General features: G+C 54.1%; 1 protein-coding gene across 1 annotated transcript in view; it reads left to right on the top strand.

The window, feature by feature from the left end:
* The first annotated feature begins 2,069 nt into the window (after positions 1-2,069).
* Jade2 (jade family PHD finger 2) overlaps positions 2,070-21,466 on the top strand; it is a 51,031-nt gene continuing 31,634 nt past the window's right edge. The window contains 3 exon segments of the mRNA XM_028857216.2: positions 2,070-2,172; positions 12,068-12,125; positions 14,950-15,044. Coding sequence (XP_028713049.1) covers positions 12,068-12,125; positions 14,950-15,044 — 153 coding nt within the window. The 5' untranslated portion in view covers positions 2,070-2,172.

Here is a 21,466-nt window from a genome sequence, read left to right as displayed (position 1 = left end):
CCAAGGTTCATCTTGGACAATAGCACAGAGCTGTGGGAAAGGCAAAAACTAGAGGGGTTCTTGGTCCTAACCCAGCGGTGTTTCCTAAGGACTCTTTAGGGGGGCCTGATCCAGCCCCCAGTTAGAGAGCTACGACAAAGACTAAATAGAGGAGGTGTTCTTGCTAAGATCAACCACAGGCTATATAACAATGCTACTTTTTATTTCTGGTGTGCGGCAAAGGGCAGCCACACTGGGGTCAAGGTCATCTGGACTTAGGTGTCCATTCACCACCGCTGGCTATGGGATTACTGCTGAGTTACCAACGTCTTTCTGAACAGGGTAGATGGGCTTTTGTGAGGAAGAAATAGAATAGCTTCCATAGAGGGCACAGTAGGAAGCAGATGCTCATTCCTTCCCTCTACCATCTCTCTGGGTCATTTTATAGTTCCTTGCCAAGACATTTTCCCATTCCAGTTCATGGGCTCCCGACGGCCAGGAGAAACAACCTGTCCTGTCCTGCATAGAATCCCAAAGAACTGACCAAACCTGTGCGTGGGTCCCTTTAGACTCTGTCTCTATACACTGTGCCTCTCCCGACATCCAGGACTGATGGCTGGCACTGTTGTCAGGACCTTGACCACGCAGCTCATTATTTCCTAGTTTCTTCTTCTAGTCTTCTTTCTGCCCACACTGGGAGTTCCTGTATGTATCCTCAGAGGAAAGACAGACAGCATATTGTCCTCTTGTTCTCACCTAGAACGGGCAAAGCCCTGGGCTCAATCATTACCAACAACAGCAAGTCCAAAAAGTCGGGGCCGGAGAGGTGGCTCAGTGGTCAGGAACACTTGCTGCTCCTCCAAAGGACCTGAGTTCAGGTCTCAGCACCCACATCACGTGGCACACAACCATCTGTAACTGCAGCTACAGGGCATCCTATGCCTCCGGCCTGCCTCACCTTGCATTCATGTGCACCTGCCCACGTGCTGACACATAACTAAAAGTAGGTGCACATACACCTACACATAATTAAAAATAATTTAAAAAAACAAAGAGATTATAAAAAAGAAAACACTTGCAAGGCACTCAGGTACGCTGTGCACTCTTAACCAGGTCCTGCCTTACTCATCCAGGATGTAAATTTACGTATGTATATACATGTGTATGTGCACATGTGGTCTCTGGAACCTTCAGCTTACCAAGGTGAAAAACAGATCCAGAGAGATGTATTTATTGGCCTGTGTCACACAGCCTTCTGAAAGGGAATTAGCAGCCATTAACTGTGCTGTTAGACACTCCCAGCCTGCAACACCTGTTAGCAGACATTGACCTTGGCCTGGGAAAATCTTCTCCATGGACCATGGAGAACCAGAGCCTAGCCAGGGCTAACTGTGAAGTGATAACGAGCCCCACCCCTTGCCAAACAAGCCTCTTCAAACTTTGTGAATGAAGGCCAAACAAGAGAAATTCTGGGGGCCCCCTCTGAGTTCCTATTTCTCTCTCATTGCAGAAAACGCTTATTTCAGCATCCATCATGTCCCTCTTTGTTGCACAGACAACCTCCCCGTCAGAGGATTCGAGCTGTTATGAGTTTGTTTATTATTAGATTTATTTCTCCTATAAGCAAATGTGTTCACAACATTCCATCGGGGAATCTTCTTAATTGTCACATAAATGTCATCTTATGTAAATTGAATATTTATCTTTCCATGCAAGGGGGGGGTTGGAGGGAAAGGAAAAATAAACAACCTTCAGTCTTGGAGAGGGAAAGGGATTTAAAACCCATCCACCTGCCTTCAAAAACAAAGGTGAGTTGGGAAGAAAAAAAAATCATTGTATTATCTCGGAGGGGGCAAAAAACGTTGGCAAGGAAGAGAAGGTTTGGGGATGCTGAGCCAGGCTTCCCCAAACCTCAGCCCAAAGCCAGCCAACCTCCCCAGCTGGAGCATTCCCAGGAGGCAGAAGGTTGCCCCCCACGTGCCTACCCATCCAGGAGGCCTGCCCTTTTCCTTCCTAGAGAGAAGGTGAGCTCCCGGGGCGCAGCGGGTTGGGTGGGTGTGGCCCGCAGCTCAGGGAACCGACCCAAGGCTCCGCCACTGCCGGCTAGCCGCCCGACAGCCCGCCCGCCTGGCGAGCGCAGGCTCTTCTTCCAGAAACTGCGAGGATTGGAGAGCACTGTTTGTGCACCACAAGGTCAAGTCGGGAAGTGGAGTCGGAGGAGGAGGGGCAAGGAGGAGAGGGTGGGGAGAGGGGCGCCCCGCTTCTCCGCCAAGTACCAGCCCTGGGAAGTTGCCCCTCGGTTTTTAACCCTTTGCAGTTAATGTAAGAGGCACGAGGCAGAAGGAAGGGGGTTCCCGGGGGCAAACTCCGCCTGAGGCTAAGACGTGCTGCCACCCTGTTAGCCACCCACCCATCACAGCGCGCCTCAACGCCCCCCCCCGGAAATGCAGGGCAGCCCTGGGCGCCAGGAGGCACCCGTGAGGGGGAGGGGGCAACGAGCCCAAGAAGGGACCCCCCCTCTACGGCAGCCCCTCTCTTCCGGAGGTCGCCCACAATTTCAAGTTTCCCTGCCTGGGATGCTAGTTTGCATTTGGTGTGGGTGGGGGGGAGGAGACCGCGCCCCCTCCCCCCAGCCCCATGCGCGCCCCTCCCCTGCACTCCTGCCAGCACTTTCTGCTCACTTCTGGCGCTGCAAAATACGCCACGCGATTTATTCGATTCCGATTTTAAAACCAGTGATTCCGAAACCGGGCGGAGGGCGAGGGTCTTCCAGCACCGGAGTCCGGGGGGGTTGGGCGGGCGGGGTACTCCGTGCAAGCCTCGTTTCCTCCGCGAGTGTCGCCTCCAGGCTGTTATTTGCAAAGAAACGTCTTTTTGACGCAGGGAGAAATGGCAAATTTTAAGTACGTCATTAATATGGCGCCAAAAGATTTTTTTAAGTATAAGCTTGCTTTTTTTTTTTTTTTTTTAAAGGTTGCGGGGGGCTCCGCCTGGGTCTGGGGCGCGAAGGGGGCGGGGTGTGAGCAGAAAGTGTGAGTGAGCGAGTGGAGGGGCGGGGTATGTGTGTGAGTGTGTGAAGTGTGAGCCGACCTGATGGGACTTGCACGGGCTCAGCCGGCGCTCGGGCCCGGCCCTGGGGACAGGGCGGGCTGGGGGCGCCCCAGAGTCCACGAGGAGTCCGGGCCCGCGTGCAAGCGGGCGGGGGACCGTGCAGTGCACCCCCCCGGGGGGGGCCCCGCAACGCTACCTGGGACTGTCGCCGGAGCCAAACAACTGGGCGGGGAGGGGGGGGGACACGGCGGGGGGGTTCCGGGAGCGGAGATCCGAGTGAATTAGAAAAAAGTGGCTACTCCCCCTCCCTCTCCTCCTGCCCGCCCCCACCCCACCCCCACCCCAACACATTTTTTTTTTTCTCCTCTAAAGAGATCACAAGGAAGTCTTGGTTTAAAAAGAAACAGAAACATACACAGGGGGTTGGTGAATGGTGCCGACCGCGGCCATCGCAGTTGGAGGCTATTTTTTTTGGGGGGGTGAGTAGCGTCCATGGAGTTACTTTGCGCCCACTCCTAGAGGCACCAGCTCTGGGATGGAGGGCTGACCGTCTTCTCAGCAGGGGTGCGGGGCTTGGGGACGCCGCGGCCCGGTCGCCTCCCTCGCCACGACCCCGGATGGATGCGCGCCCCCCGCCCTCCCGCGCCGGCCCCAGGAGCTCCTGGCTTCGGGAGCATCCTTCCCGCGCCGGCCCCCGCCGCGGCGCGTAGCCGAGGGCAGCGCCCCTCGGGAGGGCACCGCGGAGCAAGGTAAGAGCCAGCCCCCGGCGGATGGGCCCTGCGCATCTCCACAGCATTATTTTGTGGGCTTTTTTTTTTTTTTTTTTTTTTTTTTTTGCAACAGATCTGCCAGTGCTCCTCGCTCCCTCTCTCTCTCTTGCTCACTCGCTCCCTCTCTCTCTTGCTGGCTGCCTGTTCTAGGAAGCCAGCGCGGGGGGTGGGGGGACGCACAGCACTGGGGAGAGAGATTGCGCATGTTGGTCAGCCGTGTTTTAAAGAGTACAGTGCGGGGAGGCTGAGAGGGGCGCATGCAACAACTTTTGGAAGGGTGAGCCTGGCGACCTTCTTTATTAATGACTGCGGCAAAGAGCCCCTGGGCCGGCGAGGGGGCGCGTGCGGGTGGGGGGCTGCTGGGGCTGCAACTTGCCTCGCGGGCTCCGGCCGGCCCGAGGGGCTGCGGCGCGACCGGGGTGTGCGGGGTGGGGAGGCCGAGCGGCGGGGCACTGGGGCACGGGAAACCCGGAGCTATCTCTGCCCTTCTGGCTCCCCGAGTTTCATTTTGTTGATACGCAGCACGTCCGGGTGCCGAACCGGGCTGAGCCGATGCACATGACCCCGCGCTGGGCTCACGTGCAGCCGGTCCAGTCCTAGACACCTTCCGGGGGCCACCGCCTCCGCCCTGCGCCCCCTTTCCAGGCTGGGTGCACGCGGGCGCTGCACGCGGGGGCAGCATGCTCGGTTCCTGGGCTCAGAGGCATTGCACAAATTAGTTGGTTTTTTTTTTTTTTCTCTCTTTTTGAGGGGCGGGGGACAACCTTCCCAGGTGAGTGCAGGATGCGCAGCCCAGGTAGCCTGGGTGCGTACTGGGGTAGGGAACGGCAGCTGTTTGGGGCTGCGCTGCGCGGGAGTCCGGCGGGGGAGAGGCGCTGCTAGAGTGGAAATGTACCGGCGACGGCCGGAGCGGCGGGTGCGCGCTCGCGGGGCGACGGCAGGGGGCGTGGCCCTTGTTTACCTTCTCCCAACTCTACGGGTTCGCGTCCCGCTTTGGGGACTACTCTGCAGCTCCCTGCCCTCCGCCTTTACACTCTGGGTGGGACCTAGGAGCAGTGGGCAAGTGACGGGCCCTGCCTGGAACACACGCACCTGACCCCAAAATGAGTGACATTGCAGCCCCCGCCCCCACCAAGCACTGCTGCAGTCCCTCCGCCGGATCCCCGGCCCCGCCCCGCCCCCGGCAGTGGCATCTTCCCGGCTCACCTCCTTCCTCCCTCTCCCTCCCTCCTTCCCACCCACTTGCCTGCGCCTGCGGAGCGGCTCTCAGCACGCCCACTCCCCGCCTGGGAGCAGACTTGTGGCTCCCCACGGTCCCTTCCCGCCCATCCCTGGGACCTGAGACACCCCCCTTCTCCGGGCAAGAGCTGATCCTGGGTCAGCTTGGCGACTCGTAGCTGTTCTGCCGGAGGGTGAGGACGTCTGCAAAACCGGCTTGGAGGCTTCCCTCTACCTTACAGAGAGGCCCAGCCAGCCCTGCCCGATCCCCCTACAGCACACCTCTGCCCCGCTCAGCACCCCCGCCCCCACCCGGGGCTCAGTTGCCCTTCCCCGAGTCCCCTAGACCCCTCCCCCGCCGCGGGCGCCAAGCCCACCCACCTCCTGGCACCGCCCCCGGCCCGAACCTCCTCTTGCCCTTCCTACGCCTGGGCCGGAGCCCCCCGCAGCCACCTCCGGCTCCTCCTCCCGGCTCCCGCGGTCGGAATCACGCCGGCGCGCCTCCTGCCTGCTTGCCCATCGTCGGCCGCCAGGGGCAGGCTGGAGGCGCTCAACCTTCTTCTAATCCCCTTAGCCACTGCAGCCGGCCTGGGCACTTTTTTTTTTTTTTTTAAACCAGCTTGGCCTCAGGCCTCCTGCTGGGGGGCGGGGGAGGGACGCCCGGTTTCTTTATGCCCGACGGTACATTGCACTCGCCATCCCGAGTCTCTAAAGATTTCCAAACCTCACCCTTGCCCCTAGCACCCCCCCCCCCATCTGCAGGATTCCGAGGTACAAAGTTTTACCCAGAGGTAGTTTGCAAGAGGTCAATGGGAGGGATTATGGTTGTTTTCAGAGAAGGGCCAGAGGGGTTAGGGAGGGGCGGCGCCCCCATTTTGAAATGAACAGTTTTGAGCCCAGAACAACAGTTAGGATGCACCCTTAAACATGGATATTTGCAAACAGACCCGAGCTTGGGAGGTGGGTTCTCCCTCTAAAGTGCCACTGTCCTGTCTTCTCACTGGTAAAATTCCCAGTAGGACATTTGGCAGAAAGGCCAGGCAGAGGCCTGCCAACCAGGCCTGGCCCTGTTTCCTGGGTTCTCAGGGTACTGACTTCTTTTTCCCCTCGCTTGATTTCTTTTTTTCCCCTTAGGGCCCCAAGCGAACACACCAACCCTCCGGGTCCTCTTGTCCTGTCTTCCTTGGGCGGGTTGGGACTCGCCGAGCGATCCACTAAAGCAGAGGAGGAAAATAACAGAATAAACTGTAAGGGGGGGGAGGAATGAGTAATAAAACTGACCCAGTCAAGGAGGAAGGCTTTCATGTTTAGACTATGCTATTTGCTTTTTAGGTCACAGGCTGCAAAAACAGGCTTTGATCCGAAGCGGGCGAATAATTTATTGAGAAAGTTTGCATGGTGGTGGTGGTGGGGGAGAGGATGTTTGTTTGATCTGGAGCCCTCTCCTCCGTAGTTCCAAGTGCTGTTGGCTGTTGTTTTGAGTGGAAAAGCATTTGGTTCCACAGCAAATGCCTTGTAGAGGGAAGTCCTCACCCTGCGCAGCAGGACTTAACAGTGAATGTTGGTTTTGAAACTGTTTGGCCAAGGGTCTCCCCGGCACTCTGAACAGATGAAGTGTTTAAGGGCAGGGTTATTTGGACTCTGGATACAGCAAATGTTTTCCTGTCCAGCATGCTTTTCCTTCCCCCAAATTGCCTGGCTAAATGGCCAGTGACTCTTAGCCAAGAGGCTGTCAAGATCTCAGCCATCTAGCTCTCATTGGCAGTGTGGGCGTGTGGTTCCCCGGGTCCCCATTGTACCTTAATATCTAAGTTAAGCCTTTGACACTGACTCCTCTGTCTCTGAGGTGGTGGGCAGGGTGTTCTGGTTATTTATAACCAGTGTTTCTATTAGTAGAAGGTGGTTGGTTGTCTGAAGCACCCATCAGATACTTCACTGAATGTTCAACAGGCTGTCTGGAGATCTCACAGATGTTTAGGTAGAATGAGGCGAGGCTGGGGTTGGGGGATAACTTTGACTTGTTAGGTCCCCCCATGGGACCTAGATCATGTGGCTTAAACCCTTGAATGGCAGGTCTTAGCTCAAAGCTTAGGCGCTAAGGGAAGTTGGTTCGGGGGCCTTAGGCAGGCAGTCCTCTTAGCTTCCGCTCAGAAATCCCGCTGGAGTTTGGAATGCTCCCCTCCATCCTAGGAACTGAAAGCCTGCCCGCAGACTTGAGCCAGCCAGCCTAGGTTTGAATGTAGTTTCCAGCTATGGCAAAGGCACTGTAGATCTCAGTTTATTTATCAGCCAGTGGTATTGATAATCATTCCTATCGCTAGGTGAGCATAGGAAATGATGGTATAAAGACTAAACCTGAGCCTGAGGATGTAGCTGATGGCTGAGCACTTGTCTAGCAAAGAACAAGGCCCTGGTGGTAGCACCCACACCGTTCTTATCAGCCAGTTCTTATCTTACTCTTAATGAACTGAGGCCATCTAGTTCATTATATGCACTGTGACCTTTGCTGGCGGCTCCAGGCTAGGCTAGCAAGCCAGCTCTTGTCTCTGAACATGGGATGAGAAGCATCCAACAGGTGCCCGTGGGCAGCTAGATTTTAGAACAGTCCACTGACTTTTGCCCTGTGTGTGTAGAGGGGAGGGGAGGGGAGGGTTGAGGAAGTATCAAATGATAAACTAGACAGAACCCGTCACAGTTCTTGTAATCTCCTCGGTTGGGTCCCTAGAGCTAGCCTGCACAGTGCATGTAGGCACTGGACGCTGGATCCCGGTTGGGACACTTAGAAGAGCAGATAGGCAATGGTAGGAGAGGGTTCAGGTTCCCCTGGGGTTTGGAGAAGGAGAGTTGACGGTCACAGACAGCAGCCCTCTGCCCTGTGTGCACGAAATCACTTTTTGTATCTGCAATTGTTGTCCCTGAGAAGGCATTAAAGTTAATGAGAGATGGGAAAGAGTGGGGCTGTGACCCCCGTTTGAAGCAGTTTAAGAGTGTGCGAGCTCTTGTTTTCTGAATGTCTGGCCTTCCCTGCACAAGGAGGCTCTGAGGACAGGTTTTCCAGCCGAAATATCATTAAATTGTATTAGCATCTTATTACACACACGCCTTCGCGGTCTGCCTCAGACAGGGAGAGTTTTTGTTTCTCTCTGAGAGATTGTGTCTGGAATGGTAAATTGCCTGCTTGAAGGTCCCCCCCACCCCAACCCCCACCTCGTTTTTTAAGGAGGACGGAATCCTGCTGTGTGTGTGAGGGCAGGCCTAGTGGCCCCTGGAGAGGAGAGACCGGAGGCCAGGTTGGGGTGTTTTAACTGCCCTAGGGAGTGGCAGCAGTAGCTGGCCTGAAAGGCCCACTGTTCGCAGGGTCAGCTGGGAGGGCGTTAATGGAGGCCCAGGGTGTTTATTTGAATTTATTTGCAGAGACATCTTTAAAAGAGACTGGCATTGGGCAGTGGTGTTCCAGGGCCAGAACTTTAGTGGGGACTAAGGCCGATGGCCTGTGCTGCCAAGAAAACATCTGCCACCAAATTGCTGCCCTATTACTGAGTTGACATTGGTCATTAGCCAAGAGCCCAACCAAATAAAGCTGCCTGGAAAATGTGTAGGGTCAAGACTGGGAAGGAGGACTGTGAAAACAGGAGGGAGTCTTGGACTAGGGTGTCGGTGTCTGCCAGCAGCGGGCCGGCCAGCTGGGCTGTGTGGTCCTGACACTCCAGGAGGAGGGCCCGGAGTGTGTTCAGTGCTCTCCATTGTACCGGGTGCCGTGTGTGAGAGAGTGCCTGGCGTTCGCACAAGGATCTAGCCAGACGTGCTCTTTACTCATTCCCAAGAAGGACAGTTGGCAGATAGCTCAACGCACTGATGGGTGCTCTGAAGGCATAGAGAAACAGGGCAGCTGATTTCCCTGAATGCGGTAATGGACAAAACCTGACACAGGCAGCCGACCCAGCTTGTGCCCGGGTCTGGAAGGATGGAGAGCCTTTGACTTGGAAGAGAAAACAGAAAGAGGCCAAGGTAGAGCTCTTCCCTTTTGTGAATGAGGTCCTGGGTTCGATCCCCACTCCTGCAAAAGGGAGGTCACTGTACTGGGATGTAGTGAGGAAGAGGTGGTCACTGTGAACCTGAGGTCGGCAGGGTCCGGATTGGTGTAGGCTCTTGTGAGGAGATGGATTTGGCCTTGGATCAGCTGGAAGCCTGTGAAAGTGGTTTTTTTTAGGGGGGGCGGGGCAGGGGGTGGGCGCAGTGTGGCAGGATTTAAGCTTTACAGATCTCTTTGGTTGCTGTATGGAGTTTGGAGTCTGAAAGCAAGGGCATGAAGGTAAATGGGCCAGGTGAGAGGTGAGATGGGCTGGAACCAGTGGATGATGATAGCCGAGTTGGAAAGCGTAGGCATGTTCAGGACTTGCCAGATGTTGACTGTGGTGCCGAGGAGGCACAGAGGCCTTGGGCTACTGCTCCGTTGGGCACTCTGGTCACCCACAGTCCAGAGGATAGCCCCCCATGTGTGTTTTCATCCTGGGACGGTGTGGGAAGTGCAGCGGACCCAGAGGAATGGCAAGAAAAGACCTTTCTTGCCTCGACTCTTCCTTTACAGATAGGATTTCAGGACTGACTACTTCCTTCAAAAGCGCGTGCCATGTGTCACCGAAGTCATCGGGTGGGAGCAGACCTTTCCTGGGGAGAGCTGGGAGGGGTTCATTAGAGAGGGAAAACCAGAGGCCAGGCTGATTGAGTGGCTCCATCACCCCCACCTGATGACTGATTTAGCGGTGTCTGTCTGTCTTGCCAGTGGGCCAGGTGATTGGTGAAACAACAGGACTGCCTCATTGAGGGGGCTGGGTGTAGGTCTGCAAGCTGATGGGTCACCTGTTGGTCTCTGGGCAAAGAACCCGCACCAGGAGAAGGGTGTGTGTGCAGCCGCGGTCACTGCCCGTTCTTTCCAAAGGGCTGGCCCTGGTAGGACACTCGCTCCATTCTGGCTCAAGGCCGCCAGGTTTACTAGCTAGCACCTGTGTGGCGCTGCAGCCATGGTCCTCAGAGTTCTTCACGCTCAGTCTGGCCAGCTGATACTAGCCAACAAATGTGTTTCATTTGGCCCTTTCAGGGTGTTCTTCAAATTCTGACTCAGTTGCCAGCATTTTAAATTCAGATGTATGGGGAAATCGGATCCAGTTCACCTCCTCGGGGGAAGTATGTCTTTGCCGAGACCTCTGGCCTTGTGAGTGGTGGGGGTAGGATTTGAACCCAACATTCCTAAATCCACAGCTCCTGCTCCTGTTCCTCCTGGACTGGAGCTTCGCACCCAGGGACTTGTGCGTGCTATAAGGACATGGCTGAGGACTACTGAGCGCTGCCCTTGGCCCCCAGCCTGCAGTTAGTGCTACGGGAGATCCTGGTTTGGAAGTATTGTCGCCCTCTTGATGAAAATGAGAGAATTCCTGGACAGGGTTGTTGGAGGAGTTGGAGGGGTGAATTTATTACCCCACCAGTGACAGGGCTAGGTGGGGCCGTGTGTGGGCTAAGGCCAGAGTTCACTAGAAAGCCAGACTTCCTCAGATCCTGCATGTCACAGGGGTGATGGCTATGGTTCTGAGCTCCCTGTGCTGCAGAGAGGCCATGAAGTCTCATGGTCAGGAATTGGGTCTTCTAAGTCTGGTACAAACATTGTCTGCAGCCTTGGGTAACCCCTGAGCCTCATTTTCCTCATCTTTTAGACTCTTAAGAGAGCAAGACGGTTGCCATATCCACCCGTAACCAAGGGCTATTCTGAAAGCCCTATGGGGTCCGTGTGTGCTAAGGGACCCCCCCTGGCTGCCATAAAGGACGAGGTCTTTATTGTTTCTGCCTCTTAGGTTGCTGCCAGGTGTCTCTCAGTCTCTTACCCTTTAGGAAACACTGGGCAGCCAACAGGCAGCCCCATCGGGCTCCTCCCATTCTGTTCGGGGACCATGGGTAAGAGAGGCTCCTAACTGAGGTCAAGGGTAAAGCAGGAAGGTCTTCGTGGTTGGCTCAGAGATCCAAGTACTCATCCTCCCCACTTAGCGAGTGGATATTCCAGGGTCTCTGTGGCACCCCATAGTTTGACAAGAACTGGCTGGAGATAGAGGACGGTGGGTGTGGAGGGGGCACACAGTGAGGGGCAGGTGGTGCCGTCCCCCTCAGGTCAAGTACTCCCTCCGTGTCCTTGGCTGTGGTGAGACCATTCTAGGACTGAGCGGGATGGTGGAAGCACCCTGACCTGAGCTGGTATTAAATCTCTCCGGGTGTCCTCCAAGCAGGCTCCGCCATTCAGGCTTGTTCAAGACCCGAGGGAGAAGCGGATAGGTACAGCTTTCCAGGTCGAAGCAGAGTCTTTGCACAAAAAGAGCTCTGGGTAACCTTGGGGATCAGACCTCAGACCTTGGGGTTCAGTGCTCATCTCCATCCATCCAGTTAGCAATGGAATGAGGCAAACTTCTTCTGTAAATGGGCCTGTATCTTACAGGTCACCAAGCTGTCAGGAACTCAGCACTGTGGATGAGGTGGTGGGGGCCCTGTGAGGGAGCCACCCTTAGAGTCTTGAAAGTTAGATGGTGCAGTTGAGATAAAGTAGGATGGACTTTTATCTGAGAAAGGACCTGCTACCCCATTTCTACACCCCGGTAGCCACTATGCTCAGGATTTGGGCCTCAGTGACGGTTTGTGCCTTACCTTGAAGAGCATGGTCCTGGAAGAATCATTATTTCTCTTCTCCCTCCTGCCTGCAGGGGGCGCTCAGGAGGTGCTCTGATCGGCTCGGTTCCTTGAATGGGAACCGAGACTCGAGTGGTCATTGTCACCTTTCAGTTTGTGCCTGCTGGTCTCCCTGCAGTCCTTTTCACACCACTGGGCAGACTTCTGCTTGCCTGAGCTCCCTGGGGCCACCTTTCACAAAACACGGGCCGCGTGGGTGGGTAGGGTAAGGATGAGGCCGGGAGAAGAGGCATGCCCTTGTCCTTTCTCTGTGGGAAGTGTGGACTGAGGACATAGACTGAGGTGTCTGGGAAGATAATGACCCTTCTTGCCTTTTGTTGCAGATGGAAGAGAAGAGGCGAAAATACTCCATCAGCAGCGACAACTCCGATACCACTGAGAGTAAGTCTTGTCTTTCCTACCTGGGGCCCGCAGGGACAGCGTTTAAGTAATTCCGGCATGCCCAAAGGAGGTTGACTCTCTGTTCAGCTCAGGCCAGGACCACCACGTGGGTGAGACCAATTCAAGTCAGGTTCCTCTGCCTCTGAGATAGTCGGTCCCTGCCCTTACCAGGGCCTCACCGTCTTCTTTATTCTACCAAACTACCCTCTAGGTAGGCCTTCCTCGGATTGGAATAGACCAGCTTCCCTCTGGGCATTCGCTGCTGGCTGATGGAAGAAAAAAAAAAAAAAAAACATGAATCCTTTGGCTTCCTGTTCAGTGGGGACCCTTTTAAAAGTCTCTAGAAAACAAGACATGAAGCCTGCAGCCCTTTATTATAGTTAGTTATTATAAGCAGCTTCCTAACCGGTGGCAAACTCTGGTCAGAGGATTCCTGTTGTGTTCACTGCTCCGTTAGCTGCTACAGTCCGGCTGGCACATAGTAGGTGTTTTATAAATGTTGGCTGAAGACATTAATGAGGAAGCCCACTTTCTTGGGATTGTGGCAACAGATTCTCAGAGGCAGATTAGATACGGGGTGGGTGTGTCGGTTGGATGTCCAGAAATGGGGGAAAGGCCACATTGTCAAGGAGCAAATGACATTTTGGAAGCAGAGAAAGGGGTTTATGTGTGGTGAGATCTTTCCTCCTGGATGGTGGGTAGCCCTTCTCCGATGGCCCAGGAAGCCAGGCCTTCCTGAGCCTGATGGATTGAGGAGTTCTGTCTTCATGGGAGATCCCACCTTGCAGTGACGAGGTGGGTGGAGGCCCTCTGAGAAGGAGGACACACTCCTGGGGAGGCTGAGCCTGGAGCCTGCATCTCTAGACCTGGTGAACTGATGGCGTCTGCAAGGCCCCTGCTAGTTCCAAACCATAGCCTCCCTGGCAGCCAGAGGATTCATATGCCCAGCCCTGTCCTGCCTCCTCCGGGCCTCATTCACCGTTGTGTGGCTTTGGCTCTAGCCCACCCCACTTCAATCCCCTTGCAGCAGAAGCGGGGTTCACAGCATCTAGAGTTCTGTGGCCAGAGTGTGTTGTACGTCGCCTGGCTTGGTTAAAACCAGGAACTGCATCCTCTACTCCTTACTTTAGTGCAGGAGACGGGAGACATCTGCTAAGTCACAGGGCCTCTGGGCATCCGAACCCTGGAGTAGCGGCAGGCTGGCCCTGAACTTGGAGTGACTTCCTCTCCATCGGCTCCTACCACGGTGCCCACCCATGACTGCTAACTCTTATGTTCATCAAGAACCTTGCATCTTGAGCTGGGAAGCTGAGGCAGGTGGATCCATGAGGGGAGGTCCAGGCCAGCCTGGTCTCCATAGCAAGTTCCAGGTCAGCTAGGGCTGTTTAGTGAGACTCTGTCTAAAACAAAAATAGAAAGCCCCTTGGGTCTTCCTGGTCTTCTTGTTGAGGCCCATTGCCCTGTAGTCTAGCAGAGGCCTCGGACCCTATAGTTAAGGCCAGTTGAGAAATCCATATGCACCAGCCTAAGGCTGTAGATGTGATATCCTTCGATCAGCCTTTAGAGGACAGTCATCCCGTATCTCCTCTTAATCAGCTTTTGTTACTCTCATCAAATATGTACAATCCTTAACTTAGGAAAGGGAAGGTTTACTTAGCTCACAGTTCAGAGACTTTCAGTGCCTGAGTAATTGGCTTCAGTGACAATTCCTGTGAGGTTCCAGGTCCCAAAAGCCATGCTACCTCTCACCTTAGTCAGAGGCTAAGTCTTTGACACCTGGATCTTTAAGGGTCTCCTCTAAATCATCACACTCATCAGAGAAGAGCAGAACAGATACCTAATCCCTGCACTGAGGAGGTTGATGAAGGAGAAACATGAGTTCAAGGCCAGCCTGTCTTAGTTTCTTTACCTGTTGCTGGGATAAACCCCACCTCCCACCTCCTGTGAGAACAGCTTAAGGAAGGGTTGATTTTTCTCACAGTTCAGGGGCCAGTCCATCGAGGCAGGAGGGGCCAGGTGACTAGAGCCTGGAGCCTCAGGGTCACAGGTTGTTGCTCAGTTGAGAAGAGGAGGGAGGGAGCAGAGAAAGAGGTGTCCAGCTTGTTCTCTGCTTTTTATGCAGTCTAGGACCCAAGCTTTGGGGGTGTGTGTCAGGGGTGGGGGTGCTGGTCACTTTAGTGTGGATCTTCCTCCTTAACCCAGAATAGTCAAAATAGACCCTTGGGGGCTTGGCCAGAGGTTAACCAATTCCTCGAAGGTATGCTGGAGGCTTACCTACCTCCTGGCGATTCTAGAGCCTATCACCACGGCAGTTAATGCTGACCATCACCCCTCCACCCCTGCCAGGCTCACAGGAATCAAATCATTTGCCTGTGATGATCAGGAAGTAGGAGGCTAACTTGGGTCTAGCCTGGTAGACTCTGGGTCTCCCCAGAATTATACGTCCTATGCCCTACCCTGCCTCTATAACCTATTAGGGCCTGCAGGAATGCTGGGATGCGCCTAATGTGGGGCAGATGAGAGACAGGGCATGGAATGTTCCAGCATTCCCTGACCAAGTGGGAGGCAGAATCTCAAAGAGGGGCAGGGGCTTTTTTTGGAGCTACAGAATCAGCTGATGACTGCCTTTGATTTCTTAAGCCCCTTTTCAGTGGTGAGTGAAGGGCCTTCATATTTCCATTGGTCTGTGGAAAGGCTGGGGCCCAGAGCAGGGACAGTGCCTCGCACCTCCTGATCTTATAGGGCCGGGGCTTGCCATCATTGGTGTGGTTGGGTGCTGTTTCTGACCCTCCAGCACCCTTCATGGCCTGTGTGCTCTCTGCAGGTCACGTGACATCCGCATCCGCATCAAGATGTTCCAAACTGCCCAGCAGTACCAAGCCGGGCTGGCCTCGGCAGAACGAAAAGAAGCCCTCCGAGGTAGGGAGCGGAGGTGGTAAGGTTCCGGGAAGGATGAGGCTGGGGTGGGGGTAGGGGTGACTGGAGCAGACACCTGTGGGAAATGAGAGAACAGGCTGAGCAGATGTATGAAGGCCACCCAAGGTGGTCAGTGTGGCAGGATGGAATGATTGGGGCACCAATGCATCTAAGCCGTTCCTCTTGACCTGAGAGAAGCCTTTGAAAGCTTATAAACGAGCAGTGATATACTCTGATGTGTTTATTGTTGTGAGAGAGTGTCTCTCTGTGTTGCCCTGGCTGACCTGGAACATGCTCTGTAGACCAGACTGGCCTCACAGAGATCCACCTGCCTCTGCCTCCCAAGTGCGCTGGACTAAAGGCTAAAGGTGTGTGCCACCGCATCAGGCATGCTCTGATCTCTTAATAAAAGGTCCCACTGGCTGCTGTGGGAGGGACTGGCTCACTTGCAGCTAGTAGTTTAGAGCTGGTGGCAGTAGGGTTAAAAGCAAGGGGGTTTGGGATGCTTCCCTCCGGAGCCAAGGGGGACAAGGTTTGCTGGTGCTGGCCGGAAGGGTCGGAGTGTTCAGGACCCTCTGGCTAGCTGTATGCTTCTGACGATACTTCTTGTGTACCTGCATTTTAAGCCTCATTGCTTTGACCCAGGGTAACAATGCCTTCACCTCCTGATCTGCAAGTAGAGGTGTGTTTATGGCTTCTGTGGAGGGAGGTCCTTGGGGTTCATGAACTGACATTGCTTCCTGTCGCCCGTGAGAAATTGCATGCAGGGGTCTTACTGTTCCTTCTTAGGACTTCACTGGCAAAGCCCCCGGGAAAGAGAAGAGGCCCTTGGTATAAAAGTGGCTGCTATAGCCAGCCAGACGTGGTGGCACACGCCTTTAATCCCAGCACTCTGGAGGCAGAGGCAGGTGGATCTCTGTGAGTTCGAGACCAGGTTGGTTTATAAATCGAGTTCCAGGACAGCTAAGGCTGTTACACAGAGAAACCTTGTCTCAAAAAGCCACAGGTAAATAAATAAACAAATAAAGTGGCTGCAAGAACTTTACACTTGCTTTGCAGTTGTTGTGGGGTCAAGGACCGGGTCTTTATCCAAGCCTCACCCACCTTTTCTCCTCTTGCTCTCCACCGGGACCATCTGGTATCCAGTTTTACCAGCCACTGGATGGGTATCTGGGGTGGTCATCCTATACGGTCTTATGTGGTTTTCCCCAGAGCTTTGTGCTTAAAAAATGACTCCTTGCCTCCCAGGATGCCCTGCTCTAGGATCCTTCCCTTAGGAGGTGGGATTGAGACCCTATGAGAGTGATCTCCCATCTTTAAGTTACAGTGATTTGTTCAGTGTGTGTGTGTGTATGTGTGTAACACATAGGTACACATGAATGCATGTGGATGTCATGGCATGCATGTGGAGGGCAGGGAACGACTTGAAGGAGTTGGATCTTTCTGCCATTTGGGTCCCAAGGACCAAACTCAGACCCTTAGGCTTGGCAACAAGCACCTTTACCTGCTGGACCACCTCACCAGCCCGGATACCTTACAAACCTGGGTTTGGTGGAAAGTGGGATGGAGGTGTCTGGAGTTGTAATGAAGGAGGGAATTGGATGCTGAGACTGAGGGCTAAGAGCACTCTGTGGCTCTTCTATACCCTTCTCCTTAGCTATCTACTTGGGAGGACACTGTCCCAAATAGGGTTTGAGAAGAAAAAGAAAAAACAAAACTAAAAAAATGGGTGGATTCATGGAAGGCTATGCCGCTTCATGGAATGAATAACATTGTAGTCACCCTGGTCTTGGTTCTTATAGGACCCTGAGAACCCCTCTTGTCTCCAGCTTCTCTGCGGTTCTGGGTATTGGCATGAGATGGGAAACTCCTGAGGGAGCCATCCCTTCCCCTGCCCCGCCCCCTCCAAGCTCGTGGGGGATGGGACGCCTTCTATACTGGCTGGGATCAGCCTTCGGAGGAAACAGGTGTCAGCAAGGCTGAGACGAAAGAACAATTTGCATGGGGACAGAAAATTCCCCTGCCTTTTGGGTTTTCCAGCCCAGAGGCTTTGTACCTAAAAATAGACTTGAACCTCTGTAAAGGCGCCTCCTGGGGACTAGCTGTGCATGGCCTGGGCCCAGACCAGGAGCCCCTGCAGGTGGCTGGGACATCCACCCAGAAGGGCTGAAGAGTCTTCCCTGCCTTGAACTGCAGCCAAGCCTTTCCTCCCACAGCAGGCTGGAGAGCAGCCTGAGAGGTTTTCCTCATCCTCTCTGAGCGAGAGGGTTGAGCCGTGGCCGGTATAAATTCTGAGTTATGGTGGGACAGAGGAGAAAGCATCAGTGAAGGCTTCCAAATGCTTTGGCTCGTGAGAGGGCAGAGAGAAAAGCTGGGACTTGGCTGCAAGAGTGCGTGAGCATGCTCTGGTGAATGAACTGGAAGCAGAGGGCCTTGCTAGTGAGCCTGGCTTGGGAGGCACAGGTTCCGGGCACCCTAACAAAAGCGGTTCTTGGGAGCCCCATCTGCCCGGTGCCTGGTGGGATAACTGCCAAGCTGATCACACTCTGTGCTCTCACTGTGGCAGAGGGGTGCAGAACCCCCCCCCCCTTCTGGTGGCTGTAGAGCTGAGGAAGCTGTGGTTCGTTCCCTGTTTTTATTTCTGTGTGTCCTGTAGTGAAGTAGGGAACTTGAGGAACCACAGTGCTTAGCATTGAACTAGTAGAGGAATTGTAGTGGACTGTCAAAATGGCTGAGGGGTAGGTTTAGAGAAAACAGATACCCTGCCTGGCCTGTCTGTGGAGGTGCTCTTTACACCAACATGGGCCAGGGCCAAAGAGCACTGGCCAAGAGTCAGGACCCTGGACAGGGCTGAAGCGAGCTTTCCCTTAAGGCGTTTTCCCGGCCTTCGCCCTGAGCTGAAGGGAGAGGGGAGTTCCAGGCTGAGTTGGAGTCTGCCTTCAGGCCATGGAAGGAAAGATGAGGACTGAAGCCAGGTCTCAGCCGCCTTCTCATTGGCCTGACTCTGGGATGCCCACAAAGCTGAAATCTGTCCCTTGGACCTGAAATTCAGAGAGAGGGGAACCCCAGGCTGAGGGAACGGTACTGTGTAAATTCTGCTACGGTCTTAAGAGTTCTGGCTTTTGCTCTCCTGCCTGATAATGTTGACATCTTACTGCTTCTTCCTTTGTGGGTCTCAGTTTCATAGAGTCTGATGTAAGTTGCAGCCCAAGGTCATCTTTGGCATTCTAACACCAGCAATCTGTCCCTAGGTAGAGGCTAGTACTTAGGTAAGTAAGAGCCTCTCAGGGAGTTAAGAGCCTTCCTGTGGGGGAACAAGCTGAGAGCTTGCCTTAATTTTCCCCAAGATCAGGAGTCCAGGCTTCTTGCTCCTACCAAACTTCTTAAGTGGCAGACAGTCTCTAATTGAGGGGGCCAGTAAAGGGGTCTTCCTACACTTTCCCCCCTGGCCAGGGTCATGTTGTCCACATGCCCCCCCACCCCATCCCACCCCACACACACATACGTGCAATGGACAGCTGCCTGGGTGCTAAGGATGGTCCTGGGAGAGACCAGGAGGCCTGCCCTGTGCTTGGTGCCCTCATCCTGCCTGGGGCTGAAGGGCAGGCCAAGCAGTGGGGATTTCCCCTGGAGGTGGGGAGCAGTACTTCAGGAAGCCACACCCGCACAAGTCAGTCAGCGAGCCTCTGCTGATCCGCAAGCACCCAGGGTGTCTGGGGCATGGCCAGATGTGGCTCCTTCAGGGAATGTGTCTACTGCTTTGCCTCTGAAGAGCTCTAGAACCCTTGGCAAGCACCTCCTCTCTCTGAGCCTCTAGATCACTGTCTGGAGACCCCTGCCTGAACCTTTTTCTGGGGATATGGCTGTCTTTTCCTGACACTCGTGGGACCCATGGGATGGTGTTTTAGTTACTCTTCTGCTGTGAAGAGACATTATGACCTAGTCAATTTATAATAGGAAGCTTTTTTTTTTTTTTTTTTTTGAGACAGGGTTTCTCTGTGTAGCTTTGGAGCCTTTCTTGGAACTCATTCTGTAGCCCAAGCTGGCCTCGAACTCACAGAGATCCGCCTGCTTCTGCCTCCCGAGTGCTGGGATTAAAGGGGTGCGCCACCCCCACCAGGCTTTACACTAGGAAGCGTTTTAATTGGGGGCCTACTTACAGTTTCCGAGGGTTAGTCCATGACCGTCGTGGTGTAGGAAGCCTGGTGACAAGCAGCACAGGAGCAGTAGCCGAGGGCCCTCATCTACAATATGGCAGAGAGACGGGGCCTTGTGTGGGCTTTTGAAACCTCCAGGCCCACCCCTAGTGACAGGCCTCCTCCAGCAAGGCCGTACCTCCTGATCCTGTCTAAACAGTCCACCACCTAGGAACCAGACATTCAAATAGACGAGCCTATGGGGGTCATTTTCATTCAAACCCTCACAGAGAAGAAGGTTCCAGAAGAGAGAGGGATGGCTGAATGTCAGGAGAAGTTGGCCACTTTGGTCCCAGAACAGGGCAGGTAGGAGTTGGGGGTCCTACAGCCCACTCCTCTGTAGGTTCTGCTGAGGAGCGAATGTCCCTAGAGGAGCGAATGGGGCCTTTGCACAGTCCCGCTCCTTGTCCACAGAGGGTCTGGCCAAGAAAGTGAAAACACCCTCTGCAGTCAGCGGTAGGATGTCCCCAGATGTGTCCTAAAAAGCTGTGTGAGGACAACCCCTGTCCCAGCCTTGCAGCTTTGCTGAGAGCCGCATAAAAGATCAGCTCTACCCCGAGAAAAGGTGATACGGCCAATTTGTTGGGTCAAAACCAGAAAATAATCCTGGAGGTGCAGAGATGACGCCCAGATGTTTGGAATAAGATAGTCTGTATGGAAACAGCGGTGAGGGCTGGGGACGCAGCTCAGTTGGTAGAGCGTCTCTCTGGCACGCGTGAGGTCCTGAGTTTGAACTCCAGCACCTCATCCGTCTTACAGTGGCCGGTAGTTTAGAAGTTCAAGCTCATGAGGCCGTCAGTATGGCTTAGCAGGTGGAAGTGGCTGCCAAGTAAACCTGACCGCCTGAGTCACAGTGGAAGGAGAATGTTCCCTGGTCTCTGCCCAGGTGCCACGGCACGCTTAGACCCCTTCCACACGCAGCATATGCATAAATAAACGAGAAATTCAAAGTCATCCTTGCCCATACACAAGCTCCAAGCTAGCCTGGGCTACATGAGACCCTGTCTAAAGACAAGCAAGCAAAGGAGTATCGTTAGAATGATCACATAGTACACACGAAGCCCTAGGTTTAATCCCCAGCCCTGGGCATAGTGGTGCATTCCGGAAGTGGAGGCCGGAGGATCAAATATTCAAGGTCATCCTCCACTACATAATGAGTTAGAGGCCAGCCTGGTCCTGGTCTGGAGACCCTGACTCAAAACAGGCAAAGTCAGCACAGTGTCATGTGCCCAAACACTTAAATAAAACAGGAGAACCCCAAAGACGTCCCCTGGCTTGTCCCTATTAGATCCAGATTTCCAGCTGGGCAGGTGGGGGTGGGGTAGAGAGGCTCTTCCTTCAGGCCCAGGGACTTGTTCTCTGAGACGTCACTGGGGGACGGGGGGCGGGGTTGGTTAGGGCCAGATCCACTTCTCATAGAGGCAAGAATGGAGCTCTTCTCGCCAGCTGGAAAAGCCTCCTGGCCTCTGGGACTTGTCTTGCAAAGGAAATATGTGTCATAAATTCTCTTTAAGCGCAGGAAGTGCTGTTATCCTCATGAAAATAAGAGAAAGAGATGCTGAGTGGGTTTTCAATGATTTCGAGCACCTGACCGGCTTGGCTCCGTGGTGGCTCCAAGCTAGAGCTGGGTGGGGGTGACTATTCCCTGAACTCTGGTCTGGGATTACACATCTAATAAGCATTGTAAATTTGCTCTTGGCTGAGAACCTGTATCAGGTTCCAGCCCAGAAAAGATGACTTAAAACATGAACTAAGTATCTGACTAGCTGGGGGGTGGGGGCTAGGGGGTGGTAAGTACTGGTGTGGCTGAAGATAGACCTGGGTCTTCGTCTCCACAACTGTGAAATAAGGGGACATGGGGGTGGACTATGTAGGGAAAGTGGCCCATGAACTGTGCCTTAGCGTTACAAAACGTTATTTCTGACAAGATAGGACACTTGGGAGACACTGATTAAAATGAGGTTCCTGGGGTTGGTGAGGTGGCTCAGCAAATAGTGCACTGGCTGCTCTTCCGGAGTTTGGATCCTTGCTCACGGCCCCCTGGAACTCCAGTTCCAGCGCATCTAAGACTGTCTTCTGGCCTCCATGGGCCCATGCTCACAAAGGGCATACACTCAGACACACACATGCACATGAAATAAGTTTCAGAGAATGCCAGTATAAGTCAGTTGGTAGAATACTTACTACCATACTAGCATGCATGAGCCCTGGGTTCAATTCCTAACACCC

This window comes from Peromyscus leucopus, chromosome 8b (assembly GCF_004664715.2).
Source record: "Peromyscus leucopus breed LL Stock chromosome 8b, UCI_PerLeu_2.1, whole genome shotgun sequence".
NCBI lineage: Eukaryota > Metazoa > Chordata > Mammalia > Rodentia > Cricetidae > Peromyscus > Peromyscus leucopus.
Note: the sequence above shows the minus strand (reverse complement) of the source record. Positions and strands in the feature narration are given on the sequence as shown.